Source organism: Seriola dumerili, unplaced genomic scaffold, assembly GCF_002260705.1.
Source record: "Seriola dumerili isolate Sdu_G_001 unplaced genomic scaffold, Sdu_1.0 BDQW01000052.1, whole genome shotgun sequence".
Classification (NCBI taxonomy): domain Eukaryota; kingdom Metazoa; phylum Chordata; class Actinopteri; order Carangiformes; family Carangidae; genus Seriola; species Seriola dumerili.
Genome location: NW_019174307.1, coordinates 9,918,621 through 9,939,910, shown reverse-complemented (window position 1 = coordinate 9,939,910; position 21,290 = coordinate 9,918,621). Strand labels below are relative to the sequence as shown.

At 40.4% G+C, this 21,290-nt stretch overlaps 2 protein-coding genes across 3 annotated transcripts; one reads left to right on the top strand and one right to left on the bottom strand.

Moving 5' to 3' along the window:
• Positions 1-8,900: 8,900 nt before the first annotated feature.
• LOC111218581 (beta-galactosidase-like) lies at positions 8,901-14,786 on the top strand. Of its 2 annotated transcripts, XM_022740948.1 has the most exons (16): positions 8,901-9,096; positions 9,437-9,606; positions 9,710-9,860; positions 10,486-10,546; positions 10,625-10,719; positions 10,807-10,987; positions 11,073-11,131; positions 11,230-11,351; positions 12,011-12,051; positions 12,146-12,264; positions 12,371-12,445; positions 12,534-12,623; positions 12,746-12,859; positions 13,073-13,204; positions 13,724-13,945; positions 14,042-14,784. In XM_022740948.1, the coding sequence occupies exons 1-16, from the start codon at positions 9,031-9,033 to the stop codon at positions 14,237-14,239; spliced, it is 1,896 nt and encodes a 631-aa protein (XP_022596669.1). In that variant the 5' UTR covers positions 8,901-9,030; the 3' UTR covers positions 14,240-14,784. The 2 variants fall into 2 exon arrangements, with proteins under 2 accessions (XP_022596669.1, XP_022596670.1); XM_022740949.1 differs by lacking the exon at positions 12,746-12,859 and having other exon boundaries at positions 14,042-14,786.
• On the bottom strand, positions 14,774-19,362 carry ankzf1 (ankyrin repeat and zinc finger domain containing 1). The gene is made up of 16 exons (XM_022740947.1): positions 19,305-19,362; positions 18,796-18,951; positions 18,593-18,711; positions 18,406-18,508; positions 18,104-18,315; positions 17,893-18,002; positions 17,592-17,745; positions 16,775-16,997; positions 16,589-16,687; positions 16,314-16,487; positions 16,058-16,189; positions 15,683-15,965; positions 15,476-15,587; positions 15,225-15,392; positions 15,066-15,136; positions 14,774-14,922 (listed from the first exon to the last, which is right to left on the bottom strand). The coding sequence occupies exons 2-16, from the start codon at positions 18,917-18,919 to the stop codon at positions 14,796-14,798; spliced, it is 2,211 nt and encodes a 736-aa protein (XP_022596668.1). The 5' UTR covers positions 18,920-18,951; positions 19,305-19,362; the 3' UTR covers positions 14,774-14,795.
• Between the last annotated feature and the right edge of the window lie 1,928 nt (positions 19,363-21,290).

The following is a 21,290-nucleotide window of genomic DNA, read 5'->3' as shown; positions in this document are numbered from 1 at the left end:
GGGTTTCTAGCACCCAAACGCAACAACACAACAATTCAGCAGATGCAGTTCAAAGATTTATTCATTTAATATTGTTTTGTTAATATTCCCACTTTGTTGGCAATATGGGATGTTTGTTTTTTATTAATACAACCCTGCTCAATGTCAATGTCCAATTTCCCTAAGTAAGTAGTGGATAAATAAAATAAGGACACGAACAACTTGTGTTCCTTTAGTAGACCAAAGGACAGACCCTAAATCTTGCAAGTGCTCTTGAATTTATCCTTGAACTACTGACGTGAAGGTGAAATCATGGGATTGGACAAGCTCGTTGTGGTGAGTTAGTAATTCCTGATTATAAGGACAGGAGCAGCTTTTTACAGGAAAAGTCCAGTCATTGTTTATTGTTCCCCTAAGGACTTAAAGAGAGTAATACTAGAAAAATCCACTGTGCCACAGCTAGTCAACCGCTCAGAGACCTTTTGACCGTGGCACGGCTGGCGGAGAGCTTGTCGTCTCAGAATCACCCTGATTCCCTGTCCAAAACAGCTGCTCTGGTTCTCTGCAATGCCACCCAGATTAATCAGTATATGTTGGTTACTTCACTTTAATACAATCCTCTCTCACTCACTTCAAGTTTTACTCATTTTTGTACAAACTGTGCAAAACAATAATAAAGCAATGTCCGTCCCTGATCTAATGGTACAGAAGATATTTAGTAGAATCATAGTTATATCACATATGCAATTATCAGTAATGCAACAATATCATTTACAGCATACATTATTTGAAAGCATATATAAAAAGCACGGCTAAAATTTCTTTGTAATGTCACAACATTTGGAGTTGTGAGTCTATGTAATACAGAAGAATATGTATTACTAGTTGCAGTGCCTGTTATTTTTTTTAATTTAGTTATAATGAGTAATTGTTCACCATGATTACTTTAAGTTACACTCTGATTTTATGAACCTAAACTCAGTTAACTATGTTTAACTGTGTTTAAATGTGTTTTTGGAGGAGGCTTTAGATTTTGTGAGTAAGAGTATATTTGATATCAGAATAAGCTTTTTGCAGGGAACGGTTCACATCCTGTCCCAGGTGATTTGACCTTAATCTTAAAATCAGAGATGAATGCCAGCTTTGACTGAAAGTAGACAAGCTGGTGAGGATATTGAGCATTACACCGACTAAGCGTTACGCATTACACATTTGCCAAAATCAAACAATAGTGAAAGAACTGCTCTTTGCATGAGCTGGCAAGCAGAAAGTAGATTGTGTGTAAGAGCTTTCTTTCTCTCTACCTGAGGAGGACAAAGAGAGCGAGAACAAAACATCCATTTGGTCATCAAGATCCCCAGAGGCACCGGGGGAAGGGATGAGGATCACAGACCTGCTGTTTTTGACTCCTCCATCAGCCCTATAGGTCGACATATGCTGGTTTGGTCCTTTGAGGAAAACAATTGCACAGGTGAAGTATGAGCAAAGCTTTTGAAGTCTTTTCTTCCACTTATGTGGGTTCAATATCCAAAGTAGTGGAGGATCATCGCAGCAGGAAAATGGCGCCCACTATTGCAGAGGAAAACCTCCCAATTTTAATAATTTTTTTTTAACAAGGAGAAATCTGTATTTTCAGACCAAGCACAATACCATTCTTACCTCTAAATAATAGTAGATAAAACAATATCTTACACCGCTTTCACTACAAAGGTTGGGATCAAAGTAGTGGGACTTGTGGTCTTACACCTAAATTTACTTTATCTTTTCTTCTTATCTGCTGGCTTTTCAACATATTGCTGTCAGCTTCAGAGGGGTATTTGGATAACAGCATACGTCAAAGTTTATGCTTGCATTAAAAGTTTTCAGTGATGGTTGAAAATTAAAAACAGATCTGTGACCCTATACATACCAGTGTGACCACAGGGGGAGACAGCAGGCATACCATAAATGGACACAAAGATCAGGTCTGCCAGAATGAAACTAGACATTTGTGTTCAGTGCACAGAATGTATTAAACCATAAGCAGATGTAATTTCATTATGGAGGACAGTTATCAGGCTCTCACCCTACAAGAGTTACCAAGGCAACCAGCAGTCTGTCATTTTCATCATATCAGTGAACTTTACAAGGGGCAAAAAAGAAGGACCAAGGAGAAAGAGAATGGGGTTGTAAAAAGTTTTGTAGTGCTGTATTGTACAAGCTGCAGAATGAAGCTCGTTGAGGCAGCTCACATACTGATCTGCTGGACCATCTTTGCCACCACTTCCTGCTCTTACAGCATGTGGTGCATTTGTGGAAAGATCTGTGGTTTCGGAAATGGTCTCTACAGCCGCATGTAGTGGCAACAACAGACAGAGCCAGCCTGAGTCAGGCACTAGGTATACCTCAAGCAAGAAAACACAGCTTTTTCATGGACTCCTCCAAACAAGGGCCAAAGACAAGAGGTCATGTGACCAATTCAGATCAATCTTCCGGCTCTATCATATAAATGTCTGATTAAGCGTGAAAACGGAACATGATGTGATGAATTGTGTGTTTGGAGGTCTAATGGAGCCCCCTCCCTCCGTGGCAGAGAAGACCTCAGGCAAAGTCGTTCAGGTCAGGTGAAGGACCCTTTTGCAGCCTCATGTCAAACAATGGGTAAGTCTGGAGGTCTCATTGAGTGTGAATGATTGTTTGATTAGTTGTTGTTTTTTTTTCCCACCATGAGTTGTTAGTCACAGCCAGACCATGATAATCACTTATCGTGGTTTGATTATGTAAACGGCAGCCATCCATGTATTATTGCCTGAAACCTGAGTGCCAGCTGACAACAAGCACAAACATTGATCCACCCTCAGTAATATCATTATAGCACCATCTGCTTTTTAATGATTTATCCTCAAAGTCAGCAGCAACACTGTCAAGCTCAACAATTTTCAAATGTTGACAATTCTGACGCAGTTTCCAGTTATTCATCTGGAAATATCAGACAAATGTTACTGGTGCCAGGCCAGCAAATATCGATGTGATTTTACTGAACTAACTAAAATGATGTTTCAAATCTGTAAGGATTCTTATTGTTGGATTACCCTAATGAAACTGACCATTGCTTCTTCGTCTTCCAGGATGGGGGCTGCAGCGGATTATTGGACACACCCAGGGAACAAAGAGAAGAGGGAGGGACTGAGGGAGGGAGAGGGTGTAAAATTGATTGAATGTGATGTAGTTTCGCCAAGATGGATGGGAAAAGGAGAGAAGAAAACACTCTGATAAAAACGGAACATCTAACAATATAACAAAGGTGATTCAATCTATATTGGATCACTCTTTGCTGGCAGCGTGGCATTAATGTGTAAATATGGTCGATGACAAATCCTGGTGCCACATTTATTAAATTATGTGGCTGATCCTGAGACAGCACATAGCCAACAGGTCTCCCACTGAAAGCATTACTGACACCTACGTCAACAGTAATGCTGCTGTTTTTATGACAGAGACTGTGAAACGAAAATATTCTGTAAGTGATAATGATTCAGTGAATTCAATTACTCAATTGTTTTGTGTTATAGCTCTCTACTGTGTGTTTTCCTTTACCTCTAAGAAGATGCACATAAAATCAAAATCAATGCAAATTTAAGCTAATCAATTGTAATTTTGTAGATGTTTTTTTTTTTTAAATTCTATATTGCATGAAGAGTTATTATAGAACAAAGTCACAGCCCTGCAATGTATGGATTTAATGCAGCAGGGAAGGGAAAAGCAAACACATAAGAACAATCGTTAAATAACAAACAGAAAGAGCCTATATCCAAGTTAGCTGTGAGGTAATACTTACTGTATACACAGCAGTGCTTTGAATTGACAACATGCTCACAACGACAATACTTGCTGAAGTTTGTGCACATCTGCTGTTCCACCATGTTCACCATCTTTCACTTGGTAACACTTGCAGCTAATTAGAATTAAACACAATGTGGAGTTGAGGCCGATAAGAACATCATTCACTTTGTATTTGACATTGATGATGGTGCTGCATGAAAAAATAAAGAATCACTATAGACAAAGCCATTAGGAAACATCCCCTGGAAACCATAGTATTAAATTGTGTCTAAATCCAGTTAGTAGATGCGCAGATATCTACCACTGGTTAACTGAAACCTTTGACCTGCAGATGGCACTATATAAAAATCAGAAGATCACTTGAATCAGCAGGATTCATCCTCCAAGGACCATGAATGTCTGTACAACATTTTGTGGCAATCTTCGATCGGAAGAACGACATTAATCTGATTACGGTCACATACTAAGCCACTCCATCAGCTACGATGGTTTGAGTCCCAGCAGCAGGACTTCACAGTATATCTCAACACAAGCATTCCTCCTCGGACTTACGAGCCCCCCAAACGCATACCATACCTTCCTTAAGGCTGAAGAATGAGGGCCAGCTCACACACTTCCCATGCTCCCCCGCACTGTTGACTTCCTGTTTATTTACACAGCTTCATATTTCAATGCTCCCACAGTGAGATTGTATTCTAATCTCTCTCTGTTCCTATCCAAGGCTTTCATTAAGGAACCTGAAAAATTGTGCCAAGGATGCGCACAACTGCTGAGTTAAATCAGTCATAAAATGCAAACATGGCAGTGGTCCTTTGTCATGTTAGTGGAATGTTTTTGTTTATTGTTTAGTTTCTCAGAACAATTTACTCTGAGAGTCCAGAGTATTAGCCTGTGTGAGTCCCACCAGTGACTCACTGGTCATTCAGAGCCTGAGAAAACACAGTGGGTTCATTCCTCATTGCATCCTGAGCTCAGGACTGATATAGAGACCTGTGGGGAATTCTGCCGCGATGTCTCATATCACATGATTCATCTGCTCCAATCACAGACAGCTCAGCATTTAGCTTTCCCTGAACTGAACCACCACTAATCAATGAGCTTTACCTCATATGTTTACGTTTGCCAAAGATATTCACTGGTTTGAAACAAAGAAGCAAAATAATCAAACTTGAAAAAAAGGTTAAAAAAAATTAATTCTACAGGCCATCTGCTTGAAGATGCTCTTAACCTAATTAACATTTTTATCAGTAGTACACAATGTATAGTGACTTTACTTAAAGGTACAATATGGTACTTTTTCTGCATTAAGAATTATACCTATTTTATATATTTTGTTGAGTTTTGTACTTACATTATCCCAAACGTTTCAAGCAATTTTCAAAAAAAATTTAATCAAGGTAGTAGTCTCTTCCATTTCCATCATATCGCCCCTACGCATGCGTCATCGTTGTGGTTGTATGACAGAAGTGGTCAATGTTGATTTTCAAAAGTGCACAATGCACTTTTTAGATCTCGGTCATTTACTATATATTTTAATTGGATGAAGGAGTGAGTCATCAGGCATCTAGATCTTAAGTTATCAGAGAAATGAGCTCATCAGAAGATTTGCAAACATTAGCTGCAGCTTGGCTCGCAGCCCCTCCGAGACGTCCTGCGTCTGCTGAACAGCATCAGGGAAACATCATCTTTTATATGAACCTGCTTTATTCAGCAGATTTAATTACTGGGTGTGTTTGCCTTGGAGAGGAAGACAGCTCTGAGGATATTTTGGTTCAAAACCTCCTGAATGTGTGGATCATAAGTTATCAAAGAAACAAGCTGAGCAAACATTAGCAGCACCTTAGCTCACAGCCCCTCCATGACAATTTGTAATGTGAAAATGCCTTATTTAGTGTTTTTTACCGGTTTTAATCACTTGGTCCTTTTGTTTTGGAGAGGAGGAAACCTCTGTGGATGATTTGGCTCCTGTTAAAAACCTGCAACAGTGGTGAAGACAGCAACTCCCATGATCCCTCACTACTTCATGATGTCACACCAAACTCATTCACTCACTAACCAAACCGTTATTTCTTTGATTGAGAGCCACCAACAACACATACTGTGCATTAAAGTAAAAGTAGCAATACCACAATGTAAAAAAAAACAACTTGTAACTGTATCTGCCAGATTGGTGTAGTGGAGTAGTATGATACTGTACGGGTGAAGGAGAGGCACACTTTAATGACCCTCAGTATAGAAACACTAGGGTACATACAGTAAAAAGGCTGAGTAGCACTCCTCATGACAAGTAAACTGGTGTTTTAAATGTAAATATGTGTAAATTGGCGGAGTTGCCCTTTAACATCAGCTGTTCCAAGTGGTCGCACTGTATTTCCGGGAGGGGGCAGGGGGGTATCTGAATACACCTGCTTCCACTAGAGACGACAAAGAGGGCTTATTTTTGGGGGGTGGTGGGACAGAAGGGATGGTTCAATCTAATTACAGACTCTGGGGAGATGACTTCACTGAGGTAACGCCTGACCCTAGGGTGAGTGTTTCTCTGCGTCTCCCTCCACATCAGGGGCAGGCCTCTCCAATTACAGTAGGCAGGTCTGGTCTGTACCTTTAAGTAGTAATTAAAAAGGCTGACTACAGTGTTTTGCAAGTCAAATGAAGAGTTTTAAAAATCCATGTGCAGGGTAGTGAATGCAACCTGATCACATCTGACAGTGTCTGTGACGGCAGTAAAGGGAGTTGAACAGTGAGTTGAGCTGTTTATATTAGTCTAAGTCACTTCCTTTAGACTTCCACTCTTGCTGTAGTGCCTCAGTAAGTGGTGTTGTCCTCCAGTGCATTAGTCACTGGGATTTTTTGTGGTTTGAACATCAATTTTCCACAAGCTCAGGGGCTTCAAAGATGGGATACTGACAAGCTCTCCTCAGGCACTATCATGCTCATAACTAAATTACAAGCCCATGTATGTCGTTCCCCCTCTCATTCCCAGGACAATTAACTGCGTCTGACAGTGGGCTAATGAGCCACAGAACCCGAGCATTTGTCCTATCTACAGTCGAAATCAGTTGCCATTAGCAATTGTGAGCAATCCCCCCAACACCACCGCCACTTCCAGTCCTCTTAAAATGGAGACTGATGAAGAAAGAGGCAGGGCAGGAAATGAAATTACTGTATAGACAATCATTACTACAGAGAGGGTGGAACTGAAAAAAAATAATAAAAGCATGTGAGTACAGTGTGTATGTGCGTACATGTGTGTGTGTGTGTGTGTGTGTGTGCGCTACCACATGGACACAATGAGAGACCAGCAGGCAGATGCAGGCATTATTAACCCAAATTGCCAGGATTAACAGCTTTGTCTAACAGAGATAAACTTTTGTTTCCATTATATACTACAACATCGTCCACTTCACTCCCACTCCCTGTAACCATAATGATGTGCAGGCGGGCAGTAAAAGAGTCCTGGGAGCAACGTGGATTTTCTTTGAGTCAACACACTTGAAAGCAAATCACTGCCTCCCTTATAGTGACAAGGCTCTTTTCCCCTGCAATTACACGCAATTAACCAGACCCATAACATACATTCATGACTACTTGGGTCAATAATAGAGGGAGTAAAAATATTAATGAAGAACTGTACTCATCCAGACTTGAATAAATGCAATTTTTAAAAAAAAATCTATTATTGTATGTCATTGTCAGCTTTCTTACTGGATATGTCCTTTTCTTTTTATCTTATCAGTCATCTGTGAAGCACTTTGAACTGCACTAATCTGTATGAAAAGTGCTATACAAATAAAGTTTGATTGATTGATTGATTTCAGTTTGAGTACTTACAGAATCAGTGTGAATAAATTCTGAGCATATGGAAGTAAATCACACTTGTTTGTTTTTTTTACCCCCCAACTTTAAAATATGACATAACCATTTAAAAAAATAAAGCTTCCTTGTTGTATATAGATTAAAATTGGGCGGGTCCATGGTTTGATAGATGATTTAATTTCTGAATCTTCTAATGACAGTCTGACAGTTATTGTCTCATCTTACACAAGACATCCTGCACAGTTGAGTTCTCTTAAGGTATTGAAGTGCCATCTAGTGTCCTTTATAAGAATGTGAAGACACCACTCCCATCAAATTCTTACTAGAGGACTGTCTGCAAATGTATAATTATTATTTTCACCTCACAATCTATCTGCAGTGTCTGCTGTGAGTGGCTGGTATTAAATGTCCCCATTTATCGAAAAAAAATAATAATAAATAAATAATATATATATATATATATATATATATAAATCTTTGAATAAAACTGTGAGTTTTATTGCTAAAGGCTGACAAGTAATCATCATTCAAGCAACATGAAAAGATACATAGACACAGAGCTGTGCCCTGCGGCTCTAATACAGCAAACCATTCCTGAACTGGCTGCTTTGTTATCATGCCATGCCAAACACAATGGGAACTGTTCTCACCCTACATAATGCATGGTATGACAGCATGGTGTGAAAGCATTATATAATATGGTTGTATTCTATTTTCTTTACCCTGCACAGTTATATGCCTTTATTTAATTTAAGTTTAAATGTACATATTTTGAGGTTCCCTCTGTGTTGACATACATAAACAAACCTGCTTTGTGCACCTTTCTGGAGATTTGGTAGACTACTCTTTGTACTAACTTAAGTCATATTTCACTTTTTTTCATCAAGATGAAAGGTTCAATAGTGACATCTAGTGGTCAAACTCTAAACACATTAAAAATGTAAGTCAAATTATTTTTCAGCATTTCAAAGTGGACTGAGAATATTTTTTTAGGCGACCCATTTTCTCCAGCAGTTATCTCTTTATTCTTCATATTCTTTAAGGCTTCAGATTTGTAATAATTAATCATGTGACCTGGCCATGAACAAAATCAGAAACAGCAGAGGGCTGAATTTGCTGTTAGATGTGGGTTTTGAAATGAGTACAATAACCATGCAAAGCTCATGAAGATTATGGCACTCTTCATTCTGCCAGGAGTGGGTTGAGTTAAATCCGGCGGAGTTTAGGACCCGGCAGATGTCCAATGAGAATCACATGATAGCGATTTAGACCTTAGTGGTCTTTTTTTTATGCTTCACCAGTGAACATACATTCAGGGGGGAAGACATCAAAACGGTACCAACAGGCATGAAGTCGTAATAATATAGAAGTAATGAATTACTTGTAGGTGGACTCGTTGCGAAGGCGGCGGACATGGCAGCTGCTGTCTTACTCTTCATTGCAGTGAACCTTGCCTGTTTGTCTGTCAGTGGAAACCTGGTAAGACAGAAACAAAAAGTTGACTCGTATAGTAGTAGAAAAGTCACGTGATCGCTCACAGATCTGTAGTTCCTGAATGGTGTTCTGCCAGTTAAATAGGAACAATTTTCTATTTCTAATCTTGGTTTTACAAATGGGAAATTCTGCTTGAACTGAAGTAGATGCTAATATTGTTTGACCTGCTGACAGAGGTATGACAAGAGGCAGTCGTAACATCTGTCCAAACTGCTGCCAAATACTGCACTGTACATAATGGAGATGATGTATCCCTCAAGAAAGACAATGCAGACTTACCAGTTTTTAAATCCACTCTTAGCAGTCCCCATTCTATCTCTTGCAGGTCTCTGGGAAAAGATCTTTCTCCATAGACTACGAAAACAACTGTTTCCTCAAAGATGGGAAACCTTTTCAGTACATTTCAGGCAGCATCCACTACTCCAGGATCCCACGGTACTACTGGAAGGACCGGCTCCTGAAGATGTACATGACTGGTCTCAATGCTATCCAAGTGTAAGCTGAACTCATACATACATTGTATATATGCGTGTTGTTAGTGGGGATGTTGTTCACCTTTCTGTAATGGTTTGACTACATTCACTCTGCCTCCACACAGATATGTGCCGTGGAACTTCCATGAACAGATACAGGAGGTCCACAACTTCACAGGGGACAGAGATTTGGAGCATTTCTTGGATCTGGCCAATCAGATAGGTCTCCTGGTCATCCTGCGTCCAGGACCATACATCTGTGCAGAATGGGAAATGGTGTTAAACGTTGCTTTGTTTATGTCAATATATAAAGTCTGATTAGTAATTATGTTCATAACTAAGACATAGCAATTCAGACATGCTGTTTTTGACAGTTATTTTAAGAAATGTAGTTCACAACATCACAGCCTAATATAGAAGAAAGGATTTACCAAGAAATTATATAATATCTTAAACCATGTTGCAAAATTAAAAGCAAAAACAAAACAAAAAATATTACAAATACATTCTTTTTAAAAGTTGTACAGATCTTCTACATTCAAAGATTCAATTAAGAAAAACAATTTTTTTTGCTTAAAGTGGAGATTGCTCTGTGGTTTTCTCAGTTGTAAAATATGTGCATTTACTCTACTTACAACATGTACAGTGCACTCAATCAGTGTCAGTAAACCAGGAAACTGTTACTATTGTGGGATTTATATTTAAAGTGTATTTCATGTACTTGAAAATAGAAATGGGGGGGTCTAATTGGGCGTTCTAATTTACCATCTGTGCACACATCTGTGATCACAAACGTGATCTCCATCTGCTTCCTGTTAGTTCTTTCACTGATGATGTGCATTTGCATCAAATGTACCACCTTCAGTAAATGTATTTCTCGTTGACACCTTCTTCTTCCCAGGGTGGACTACCAGCGTGGCTTCTTCAGAAACCAAACATCATACTTCGCTCTGCTGACACAGGTATAACATGCACCGGTGTGTCTTTGTCTTCTTGTAAAAATTTAATATGCCACATTGATTTATTTTCTTCTGCTTCAGATTATTTGCAGGCAGTCAGCAACTGGCTTGCTGTTCTCCTCCCCAAAATGAAGCCATGGCTCTATATCAATGGGGGTAATATCATTAGTGTCCAGGTAGAGTACTGAGTGGGTGCCTATAAAATCTTTTTTATAGTTAGTATATTACTCTTGGTTTGAAATAATCAACTCCCTTTCCTTCAGGTGGAGAATGAATATGGCAGCTACTACGCTTGTGACTACAACTACATGCGTCACCTGCGGACTCTGTTCCGCTTCTTACTTGGTGAAGACGCAATCCTTTTCACCACCGATGGGAACACAGACAAGGAAATGTCATGCGGGTCTCTAGAGGGACTATATGCCACCTTAGACTTTGGCACAGGTGTGTTGAGGAGATAGCAGCATCTACTTATCTAAAGTTATTCATACAGAAATTCGCTATTTCTTCAATTTCCTCCCTCATTCAGACACCAACATAACTGAAGCCTTCAGCCGGCAGAGGCGGTTCGAACCTCGAGGCCCCCTGGTTAGTTACATGTCAATTCTTGAAATTATTTACATACAGTAATTGTTGACTCTTTCAATTAAGTGTAGGATGGAAACATGTTTTAAATGGCATTACAGGTGAACTCTGAGTTCTACACCGGCTGGTTGGACCACTGGGGAGATCAGCATGCCGTGGTTGATGTTCAGAAGGTCAGCAGAGTGCTAGGAGAAATGCTAACCATGGGGGCCAACGTCAACATGTATGTCTCTCCAAACTCTTAATCTTTCAAAGGTTTCCTCCGCTCTGTACAAATTTGGTTAAAGGCTACAGCTGCCGTTGCCCTGCCCTATTGTTCTTATTGTCAACAAATCCTATGAAAAGACCAAAACATACAGTATATTAGTCCTTCTTTAACTTTCCAGCTTCCCAGGTGCATTCATTCCTTCTGAAGATATGAATCTAAAACTAATCTAAAAGATAGGAGGAGACAGTACATTAACTGGGGACTAGTTTATGCTGCGGATTAATACACTGGGCCATAAATACTCACTTGCTGTAATGTCTCAAAATAAACTGCGATGCCCATGTTCATCATAATAAAATAACCAAAGCGCACCAATCACCAAGTGCAACAGTGTGGTGCATTAAAGGCTCTTTAATAGTTTTCACACAACATGGGAGGTCTATGGCACAGAGGAATAAGCTACAACACGCTGTGGCAACTCTGGCCAGTGGGATCAATTTAATGCCGGTTGTGGTCTTTTAATCGGATTTGTTGACAATAAGAAAAACATCACCAGCTTCATCCTTTAAGATGCATCAGTCACCAACTTGAGCTCCCAAGAACTGAACGTCACTTGTCTGTTTGATGAACAGTAGATTTCCCTGAAACAATAGTCTGCCCCTCTCTCTTCACAGGTACATGTTTGAGGGCGGCACCAACTTTGGCTACTGGAATGGTAAAGTTCTCAGAATCACTATCCGAGTGGTGGAGATGAAAGCTCAGCTTGTGGTGCAGTCATCTCTTTGTAACTCTCCACTTCTCTCTAAAAGGTGCTGATCATGACACGAGGTTCCGCTCAGTAGTGACTAGTTATGATTACGACGCCCCGCTGTCTGAGGCGGGAGACCCCACAGAGAAGCTGTTGGCCATCAGAGACGTCATTAAGCAGGTAGCACTGATTGAACTGCCACCCAGCCAGGTTGTTGTCCTGATTACGCTTGTACATACTGTATGTCTGAGATATGATTAATTCATTAATTGATGTTTCTCTACAGTTTAGAGATATTCCCTCCGGACCCATGCCACCAGCAACTCCCAAGTTTGCCTATGGCTTTGTGACCCTGAAAAAGGTAATACTGTATTATTAATACAAAAAAGGGGTTAATAATGAGCAACAAGAATCTGTGATTGATGATAATAATGCGAAATCTTTTACAGGTTGGTAACATGAGTGGTCTGTTGAACACCCTTTCGCCTCTGGGGCCAGTGAAATCTCAGTATCCTCTGACATTTGAAGAGATGAAACAGGTATGATGTCTCTGAAGTCAACAACAGGAGAGGGACTAGTGTTGTAGTGGCAGTAAACCTCTTGAAACGTGGAGAACTTCTAGACCGTTGTGTCTGCAACCTGTCATGTTTATTGTGTTCAGTACTATGGATACATGCTGTATCGGACCACGCTCCCCCGGGACCTCTCAGAGCCCACGCCACTTATCTCTCCACTGAATGGGGTTCATGACCGTGCATATGTGTCCATCAATGGGGTAATCCTTTACAATAAACTTTTGTTGCCTAGCCAGTCAGATTTTCAGGTCATATATGGGGGATAACATCACAGATTAAACTCTTGTTCACGTAATACCATGTTGTGAATTTTCAAATTCTTATACTACTACTACTACTACTACGATTCTCTACGTTATTTTGTATTTTTTAAATGTTCATACTCTTGATAAAGCATGTGTCTGTATGAACAGGTTTTTCAGGGCCTGTTGGAGAGAGACACAATACTGGTGATGAACATCACTGGACAGCAGGGGGACACCGTGGACATCCTTGTTGAGAACATGGGCAGGGTTAACTTTGGCAGCAAGATCAATGACTACAAGGCAAGTCCAATCCCATAGAGAGTATGCACACACAGCTTCTTTAATGCTCATGTTTTGTTGAGATTGCCTTTACTTCCCCACTGACAGACCTCAATGCTATATGTGTAAAGATAACAATAACTACTATCTGTTTTTTCCTTTGTTCTGACTTTTGAAAACCTGATCACAAATTTAAAAAAGCATTGTTACTACACCAAATAATAAAAGTTTTTGTTTCATATGTTAAATTGGTTATAGGATATACAACTGCATTGTTTTTGTTTGTCAAAAAATCATCCACAAAGATGTTATGAATGTTATCGTAGATATTGTAACTGCATTAACAGAAATCCAGATAAAGAATTTCTCCAAATGGCAAACTCTTCATATCTGCACAAATAAAATGCTGCCATATTTAATATGGAGCAAGTACTATGCACGCTAGACGTGATAGTAAATGCACACACATTCAATTTTACAGAAAAATGTATTAACTAACTAATTTCCAAGGCTCGGTGGTAAACAGTATGTGTACTGCAGGGCCTCCTGAGCAATCTGATCCTGGGTAAAGACGTACTGACTGACTGGCAGATCTACCCTTTGGACATTGATGGAGCCATTACTGGTGGATGGCCTCATGCTGACAGTCAGAAGTCCTTCCCTCACAAAAAACCTTCAGCTGGACCGACCTTCTACATGGGGACATTACAGCCCAACGGTTTGACATGGGACACCTTTCTCAAGCTGAATGATTGGACAAAGGTAATGTGGATTTTTTTACCTTATTATTTCAGGGGTAAAATAACTGTACCCCTAACTGTTGTCTTGTTTTTTTTTTTTGTTTGTTTTTTTTATCAGGGTCAGGTTTGGATTAATGGTGTGAATCTGGGGCGATACTGGCCAGCCAGGGGCCCTCAACAGACTCTTTATATCCCAGGACCTTTGCTCAGCACCACCTTACCCAACAACATCACAGTGCTGGAGCTGGAGGGGGCACCAGCGCACTTGCGAGTTGTCTTTATGGACAGGCCTCAGCTCAATGTCACTGCAGAATAGTCTTAACAGAGTTTTGTATCACAACATTTTCTCAGCTTTCAGCTGCAGAAATACTATATTCCAAACACTGTTTAAGCCAGTGTGTACAAGAAATCATTAGATGGTTTTACAGCAGCAAAGCTGAAGTATTCTCACCTGACATGTGAGGAAATTGCTCAGAAGAACAATCACTTTAGATTTCAGTGTTTCACATGTAGCCATTTCTCAATCAGTCACAATCCAGTGTAAACTGACAGTCAAACAATGATCCAACAATGAGTTTTAATATTCACTGAGGCCTGTGACGCATAAACAGTAATATTTTAATGCATTTGCTTTTTTACTTTTCCCATTACTACAGGTGCTGTAAATAAATTATAAATATATTTAATTATGTTTTGATACAGTATATGCATCCAGTTGCCTAAGATCATCTGCCATAATAAGATCATATATGAAATGTATGTCCAGAGTTGAAAATGACATAGAGTTACTAGAGTCTTAACGGGGGCTACACAAATTCACTTGTACTTTTCATGAGGTAGCTTCCTTCCAAGTAAAAATATCCACATGGGTGTTAGCTTTTGCCTGGAAGAGTATTTGCTTTCCGATGTGCTTGGACACAGCGAGGGGTGCAGAACGAATACTCCAGGTACTGAAATGGGATCTTCCCAAGCAGAGATTCCCCACACAACCAGCACCTCCTGGTGACAAAGACAAACCAACACAAAAACACACACAATGAATTTCGGTAGACATTTTTGAGTAACAAAACATTAACTGTATTGCTTAAAGTAAATTAGAATGTGACTTAGCAAAGTGAGAGGATGGCTCTCAGGGGTCTTACTTGACGTTAGAGAGGCTGACTCCTGTTGCAGCTACCTGTTCCGCTAACCTTTTCTCTGCTGCCAGAGCTCTCTATAATCAACAAGCAAACAGTAAATATTTCCAAATAAAAAAAAGAAAAAAGAATTGCACGTCAGTGATAAAATGCACATTAACTCACCTTTTCTCGATCGGTCAGAGATGCAAACCTCTTCTTTTCCTCGGCCTCCAACTCTTGTTTCCTCTTCTCCTCCTTCTGCTCCTTTTCTCGTTGTTTCCTTAAAGCCTTTTGAGCCTTTTTCTTCTCTGTCTTTTTGGATTCAATCTCTGCCGTCAGTGGCCCAGGTACCTTGAGTTGCACAGGTGTAAACCGTAAGTGTTCTGCTTCTATTTAATGGGACACGTGTTTGAAGTTAGACCGTCAACTCTTACCTGTGCCTTGTTGTAGTCAAATTTGTCAGGATTCTCACCCATGTATTTGCGAAAGACATTCCTTGTGTCTTTGTCAGGGGCGACAATATACGGCGTTTGCCCTTTGTTATCCCTGTAAAGGAATTATGCAGAAATAATTGCAATGGCTGAAAATGATCAAGCTAAAATTTTACTTTTATGAAAGTTGCCTATAGTCTTTTTTCACACCTGCAGGCTGGGTCTGCTCCTGCATCAAGGAGCAGCCTGACCACTGCCTTTTGTGCAGCTGCTGATGCAACATGCAGCAAAGTGAACGCTGATGAGTCTATGGGCTTGTTAAGGAGAGTCAGAGGACTTGGTGCATCAGAGGGGTTGCTCTCCACCTGCTCTCGACTCTCTGCCGTTTCTCCAGGTAGCTCCAGGAGTCTACTTAGAGTGTCCACATCCCCAACCTTGCAGGCTGTAAAGAGCGTATCCCTCAGGCCATAGTCCCATGACCCCTCGACAGTTTCTGTGAAGACACACAAAGCTAAATATTGAGTCTTGAGAGTGAGAAAGAGGTGCAATATAACAAACAATAAAGACGAACAAGCCCATACTCACCGTCCAGTTGTTTCTTGGTCTGTGCTTTCCTCTTCCTTTTGTTCTTTGATTGTGTCACTTGAGCAGCGTCTTCTGCTGCTGTAGCTTCCAGTACCTCCTCTTCTTGATTATCTGCTTCTGTGTTGCTCAGTTCTGTCACAGATCGATATAAAATGTCATAAACCTTGCAGAATGTTTGTGCGATAAATAAGCATTCCTTGGACTCCTATAATGTAGCTATAGGCACCTGTGTGATGGCACACTGGCCTGGACCTACCCTCATTTTGCATTTTGGTTTCCTCCTTCTTTCTCCTCCTTCTTCTCTTGTGCCTGGAGGGATATATTTTATACTCCCTGAGGTCCAGGGTTCCTAATGTCAGCTCCACCATCTCCAGCTGGATCTCTCCACCCTCTTCTATCGAGTTATCATGGTTTTCTTCTGCTGATGCCACTGTAATACCAAATTTCACAGTGCATTTACTTTGTGTTTTATCCACATAGAGTTCAATATAGTGTAAATCAACAGTGTCCACTTAAACTTCTTAAACTTACCTTGCTCTTGATCACTGTTTTTTGATGCTACTGGCTTTACAGTTTTTTTCCATGCCTTCTTAGATGGACTGAAGACTGCAGACATGTCTGTGTCTCTCCCTGCATTAAGACATTTTTGATTATACCCTGGCTGTATGACAATGAGCGGAAAAGATGTTATTACTCCAAGTATGTTATTAAGCTTACCATAAACGTGAATGGTGGAAAGCACCTCGTGCACCCTCTGTACCTCTCGAAACGTTGCCCTGCGTGTGGGAAAGGGAAGTGTACGGATCCTGGGATCTTTTTTGTCAAGGGGGGCTGCCCGACCACCAAAAAAGATGGTCTTGTTATAGCTAGGGGCTCGTACAAATATTGCAGAGGCCTCCTTCAAGTACTCAGCCCAGGTTACCAGAAGATCCTGAATGTCCTGCAAAAGGTTACAGAAGTGTTGTGTGTGTTTGAAGAAACAGCACATGAAAAACTTACTGCAAAACCAAACACATTTAAAACATTTTACATAAATTACTTTGTAAATCTAGACTGGAATTTATTCAGAACACACTGTTTAATTAAAGTTTATAACAATAACATGAGCACTATGTGTTTAAAATAACGAGTCAATGTCCATCTTTTGAAATTGTCTTCTGACAATGTGGAATTGCTCACTCAAGTTTTCCTTTTGAAATAAGAAACCCTTACACACCGACCCTAAATGTTTTTGTGATGAAGCAGCCCCTAGGCTCTGTGGTTGCACCAGCACATTCTCACAAAAGTGAAGAAATTGCTACTTTCAGAGGAGGATGGCAGACAAAAACTTTATCTGGTACAAGAGAAAAATGAATGCAATTCAGCAGAAGGGCCTTCCTAGGGTTATGTGGATCATTCCTGGTCATGTTAATGAACATCAGCCTTCAGCATATTTCCACCTATTTTTTTAGTATTCCATGAATAAAATACAACAATTCATGGCTACTACTGAAAGGGCAGAATGATGGTGTAGTTAAATGGACTGTATTCTTGCCTTGACCAGTGCTGCCTCGTTGTAGCGCCTCAGAGCAGCTCCTGCAGACTTCGGTGTGTGACTGCGGTTCTGAGAGTCCCTGAGTCCTTGAGCAGTGCCTCGCTTTGCTCGCACTGTGTATCGGTGGAAGGTCTTGTGCTGAAGGACTTCTTTTCTATTAATACAAATACAGTGTGTTGGGCAGATGCTTACAAACAACAGAGCTGGCTGTCCAATTACTCTTACGTTTCTAGCCATAATGTAATCAAAAGTGCTGATAACAAACAATCAAAAAAGCAAATATGAAAAACTGTCCACTGACCCTTGGAATACAGCACCAGCAAAGTGGCCTCCACCTGTCATGAGAATGACCCACACAGTCGTCTTACTTAAGGCCATTATGGAGGCTCCTGCATCCTGCTCATCATCTGACTGAAATATTACAGAAACAGAACGTGAAATTGGAATAAAAATGAAAGGTATGTTAACACAGACATTGCACACTGTACTGTACTGTACCTGCTGAGCCTCACCTTCCCCTGAAGAATACAGCGGTAGACTGACAGATACTGTCCTGATGAGTTCTGGAAAACCACTTTGCTGGAGAGCCGGCCAGTTATTAAACTGGTTTCACCCGAGCTCTCATTATCTGTGCCAGCGATGTTGCTGCTTGTTCCCCCACAATCACTGTCTGAGTTTTCTTCCTCTGAATCGGACTCCGAGCCCGAGATACTTGACATGTCTCCTGTAAGGTGATAACTGAAAATCAATAAGCTGATACAGTTTTTTGACAGTTAAACTCCATGCCAGATGTGTGGGACTCTGGTTTCCTCACCAGCTCCAGTCTTCTTCTCGAACTCCTCCACTGTGACTGGTGGCAATCCTGCAATTTTTTGTCTCAAGTTGAAGCGATGCCAGTCAAGCTTGTAATGCTCCATCTGAAATGTAAAGGAAAGTCATGAGCAGTCTTCGTCACATCAACAGATCTTCGCTAAATGAATAGAGCATTGTCTGATGGTCACCTGTTCCTCACGATTAATAAAGGGGCATCTGCAGGCTGAGCAGACCATCTTGTCTGACACCTCTTTAGCCAGGCTACACTCCCACGGTTTGTCATCCGCTGGGCCTTCATCTTTCAACTCTGTGACCGGGTTACAAACAGACGGAAAATAAGAAGTACAGTCTTTATTACAGACATGAGCCTAAAGCTACAGTTCATACATACCGTGTGGGGCAGGCTCGGTGCTAACAGGCAGCTTCAGGACAGGGCTCACTTCTCTCAGCCCAACCAAAGCCTCATCATTTTGGGACAAATCAAAGATGGAGCGGTAGTCACCACAGGTCGTCATTTTCACTGTGTTTTCTTTTACCTCATGACCCACTAGGACATGAGAAACAGAGAAACCTACTTTAAGGTTGGTGTTATCCAAAACAATACATTTCGTTCGGATACATCCACAATAATTAACTACACTAGTCTGTTGTTAACAATTCAAACTCCTCACGACAACATTACATGTCATGAGCTGGCAACAACGTACAGACCAATTTCACACTATTACAAAAGCGAGTGTTATCCTCCACGCTCCTCTGAACGACACGTGTAGTAATGACTAGCAGTGACTGTGTCCTTCATTAAAAGGCTGGACTGTCTTCTCTCTTCTCTAACAGGTCGTTAAGTGTATTACAGACAATATAAGTTACAATTAAACTAACTTAAAAATAGCAACTTACCATAAAAATGTGTCAAAGGCTGCGTTAATGTTGTTACCGTCTGCTTCCCCCTGTCGTACTACGGAAGCCCCAAAGTGTCAATAATGTCCCAGCGAGGCGTTCACAGACCAAAGGTTGAAAACCAGCCTTGTACAGCATTGTATTTTAATCAAACGTTTCATTAGTTTTACTGGTTCTTTGTGGGATTACACATATAATATATTTTTTATTATACGTCACTAGGTAATACTGCACATTTCACAATAAAGCTTTAGCCTACGCGTTTGATTACTCGGTAGTATGGCGCAACACGTCACAGTATTGACTGGATAATTAATAACTAACACTTAATACAATTATTTATATGTATAATAGAGAAACAATGTACGTTTTCTTAGACTTCAATCAGTTGACCCAATAAGCTAAACATAATTTATCTTCCATTTCTACAGTTTTCTACAAATGTATATTTATATTTATATTCACAGTGGATGTATATACACAAGTGCAAGCCTGTATGGTTTTATTGCTCAACCTAAAATAGTAAAATTATATTGGGTGTGTCTGGAATGAATGGGGAGTTTTCCTGATACATCACTCACCAAATATTTGGCACCTAAGCTATTGGCTAATAAAGTACGTCTGGGACAATATCAAGTCAAAACTTTATTAAATTCAACAAAGTATAAATATAAAATCAATTACAAATATTGAATTCAACATAAAATGTAAACAAATGTACCTGTAATTTACAAATCAATCTTTAAATGTTTGATTCACTTGGGCTTGCTTTGATTTTGCTTTGACTTTCTGGTTGGTGGGTGGATCAAAGCCTCTGCTGTTGGCAAAGAAAGACATGGCTTATTACCACCTTTATCAATTACAAGTTTATCAGGATGTAGACATCCTCCATACTCTTCTTACCAGCCATATTACGAGCCTTGGCCTCTGCCAGACGTTGTTTTGTGTCCAGAATTTCAGCAGTGAGGCTTCTTGCCCTGCTTTTGAAACATTCACTCCTGTCCTCTTCATTCTTTTGGTTTCTGAAACATAATGAATGTTCACTGCAGATTTGGACATTTATTTCGTCTTTCTCTGTGCACACAGCACAGTACAATACCTGTCTTCAGAGTCTTGACCATGCAGCTGTTCAGAAAGACGCCTTTCTTCTTGTAGCATATGACCCAGTTGCTGTAACACATCAACAACTCTGCTGTTCTCCATCAACTCCATCCTTCGTTCAGCCTCCCTGATGCTGCAAGTGAGAGCTCAGATCAGATCAACTTTATTGTCATGTGTATGAAAAATGAACAAAAAGTTCACACCATCACAAAAACCAGAAAAAAAGGACACCACAGAGCTAAACAACAAAGTGAGAGCAGCTTGTATATGACACCATCTTGCAGTTTGAGGATATTTCTTCAATCCTGAAGAGTTCCTGAAAAGAGCAGAACTCATTTGACTTTGACCAACAGCACAAATGTCAACACGCTTCATATCACACTGTTACGTATGAGCATATTTTTGATTTTGCGGAATTAATTGTTTGGCCAAACTTCACTCGGGTTGATCATGTAAAAAGAATGTGATTTCGGATCCATTTCCTCAAAGGGAAAAAGTCCTATTTGAAAGGCAGCTGTGTCTTTCCATTCGAAATTGCTACCTTGCTTGTAAGCCCGGGGCGGCCCGCAGTGGCCCGGGTTCGAGTCCAGCCTGTGGCCCTTTGATTTAGAAATTCACGACTTTTGAATTCACGCATGGTCCGAACCAAGCAGAACGTTTACTATCTATAACCACCGGCGTTAAGTTGTGTGCAGTAACGATTGTTGAGACAACGCGTTTTTTCTAAATTCTAAACACAAGTTGTATTTAACTCAAGTTCCGTAAAGTAAGTAACATTGGTACCACTGAGTTTTTTCTTTCTCGACATGCAGCCTTTGCTGTCGGACCTCTTCCAGTTTGAGACTGTTTTCCTGGACAGCACGCTGCAGCCCCTTGACTCGCTCC

Excerpts from the sequence above, each read along its gene's own strand:
- LOC111218581 (XM_022740948.1), top strand. The coding sequence starts at position 9,031 with ATGGCAGCTGCTGTCTTACTCTTCATTGCAGTGAACCTTGCCTGTTTG. Across the intron at positions 11,132-11,229 it reads TCGAACCTCGAGGCCCCCTG|GTGAACTCTGAGTTCTACAC; the intron begins GTTAGTTACATG and ends ATGGCATTACAG. Across the intron at positions 12,052-12,145 it reads CAACTTTGGCTACTGGAATG|GTGCTGATCATGACACGAGG; the intron begins GTAAAGTTCTCA and ends TCTCTCTAAAAG.
- ankzf1 (XM_022740947.1), bottom strand. The coding sequence starts at position 18,919 with ATGACGACCTGTGGTGACTACCGCTCCATCTTTGATTTGTCCCAAAAT. Across the intron at positions 15,588-15,682 it reads GGAGCAGACCCAGCCTGCAG|GGATAACAAAGGGCAAACGC; the intron begins GTGTGAAAAAAG and ends ATTCCTTTACAG. Across the intron at positions 15,137-15,224 it reads CTCTGACCGATCGAGAAAAG|AGAGCTCTGGCAGCAGAGAA; the intron begins GTGAGTTAATGT and ends TGTTGATTATAG.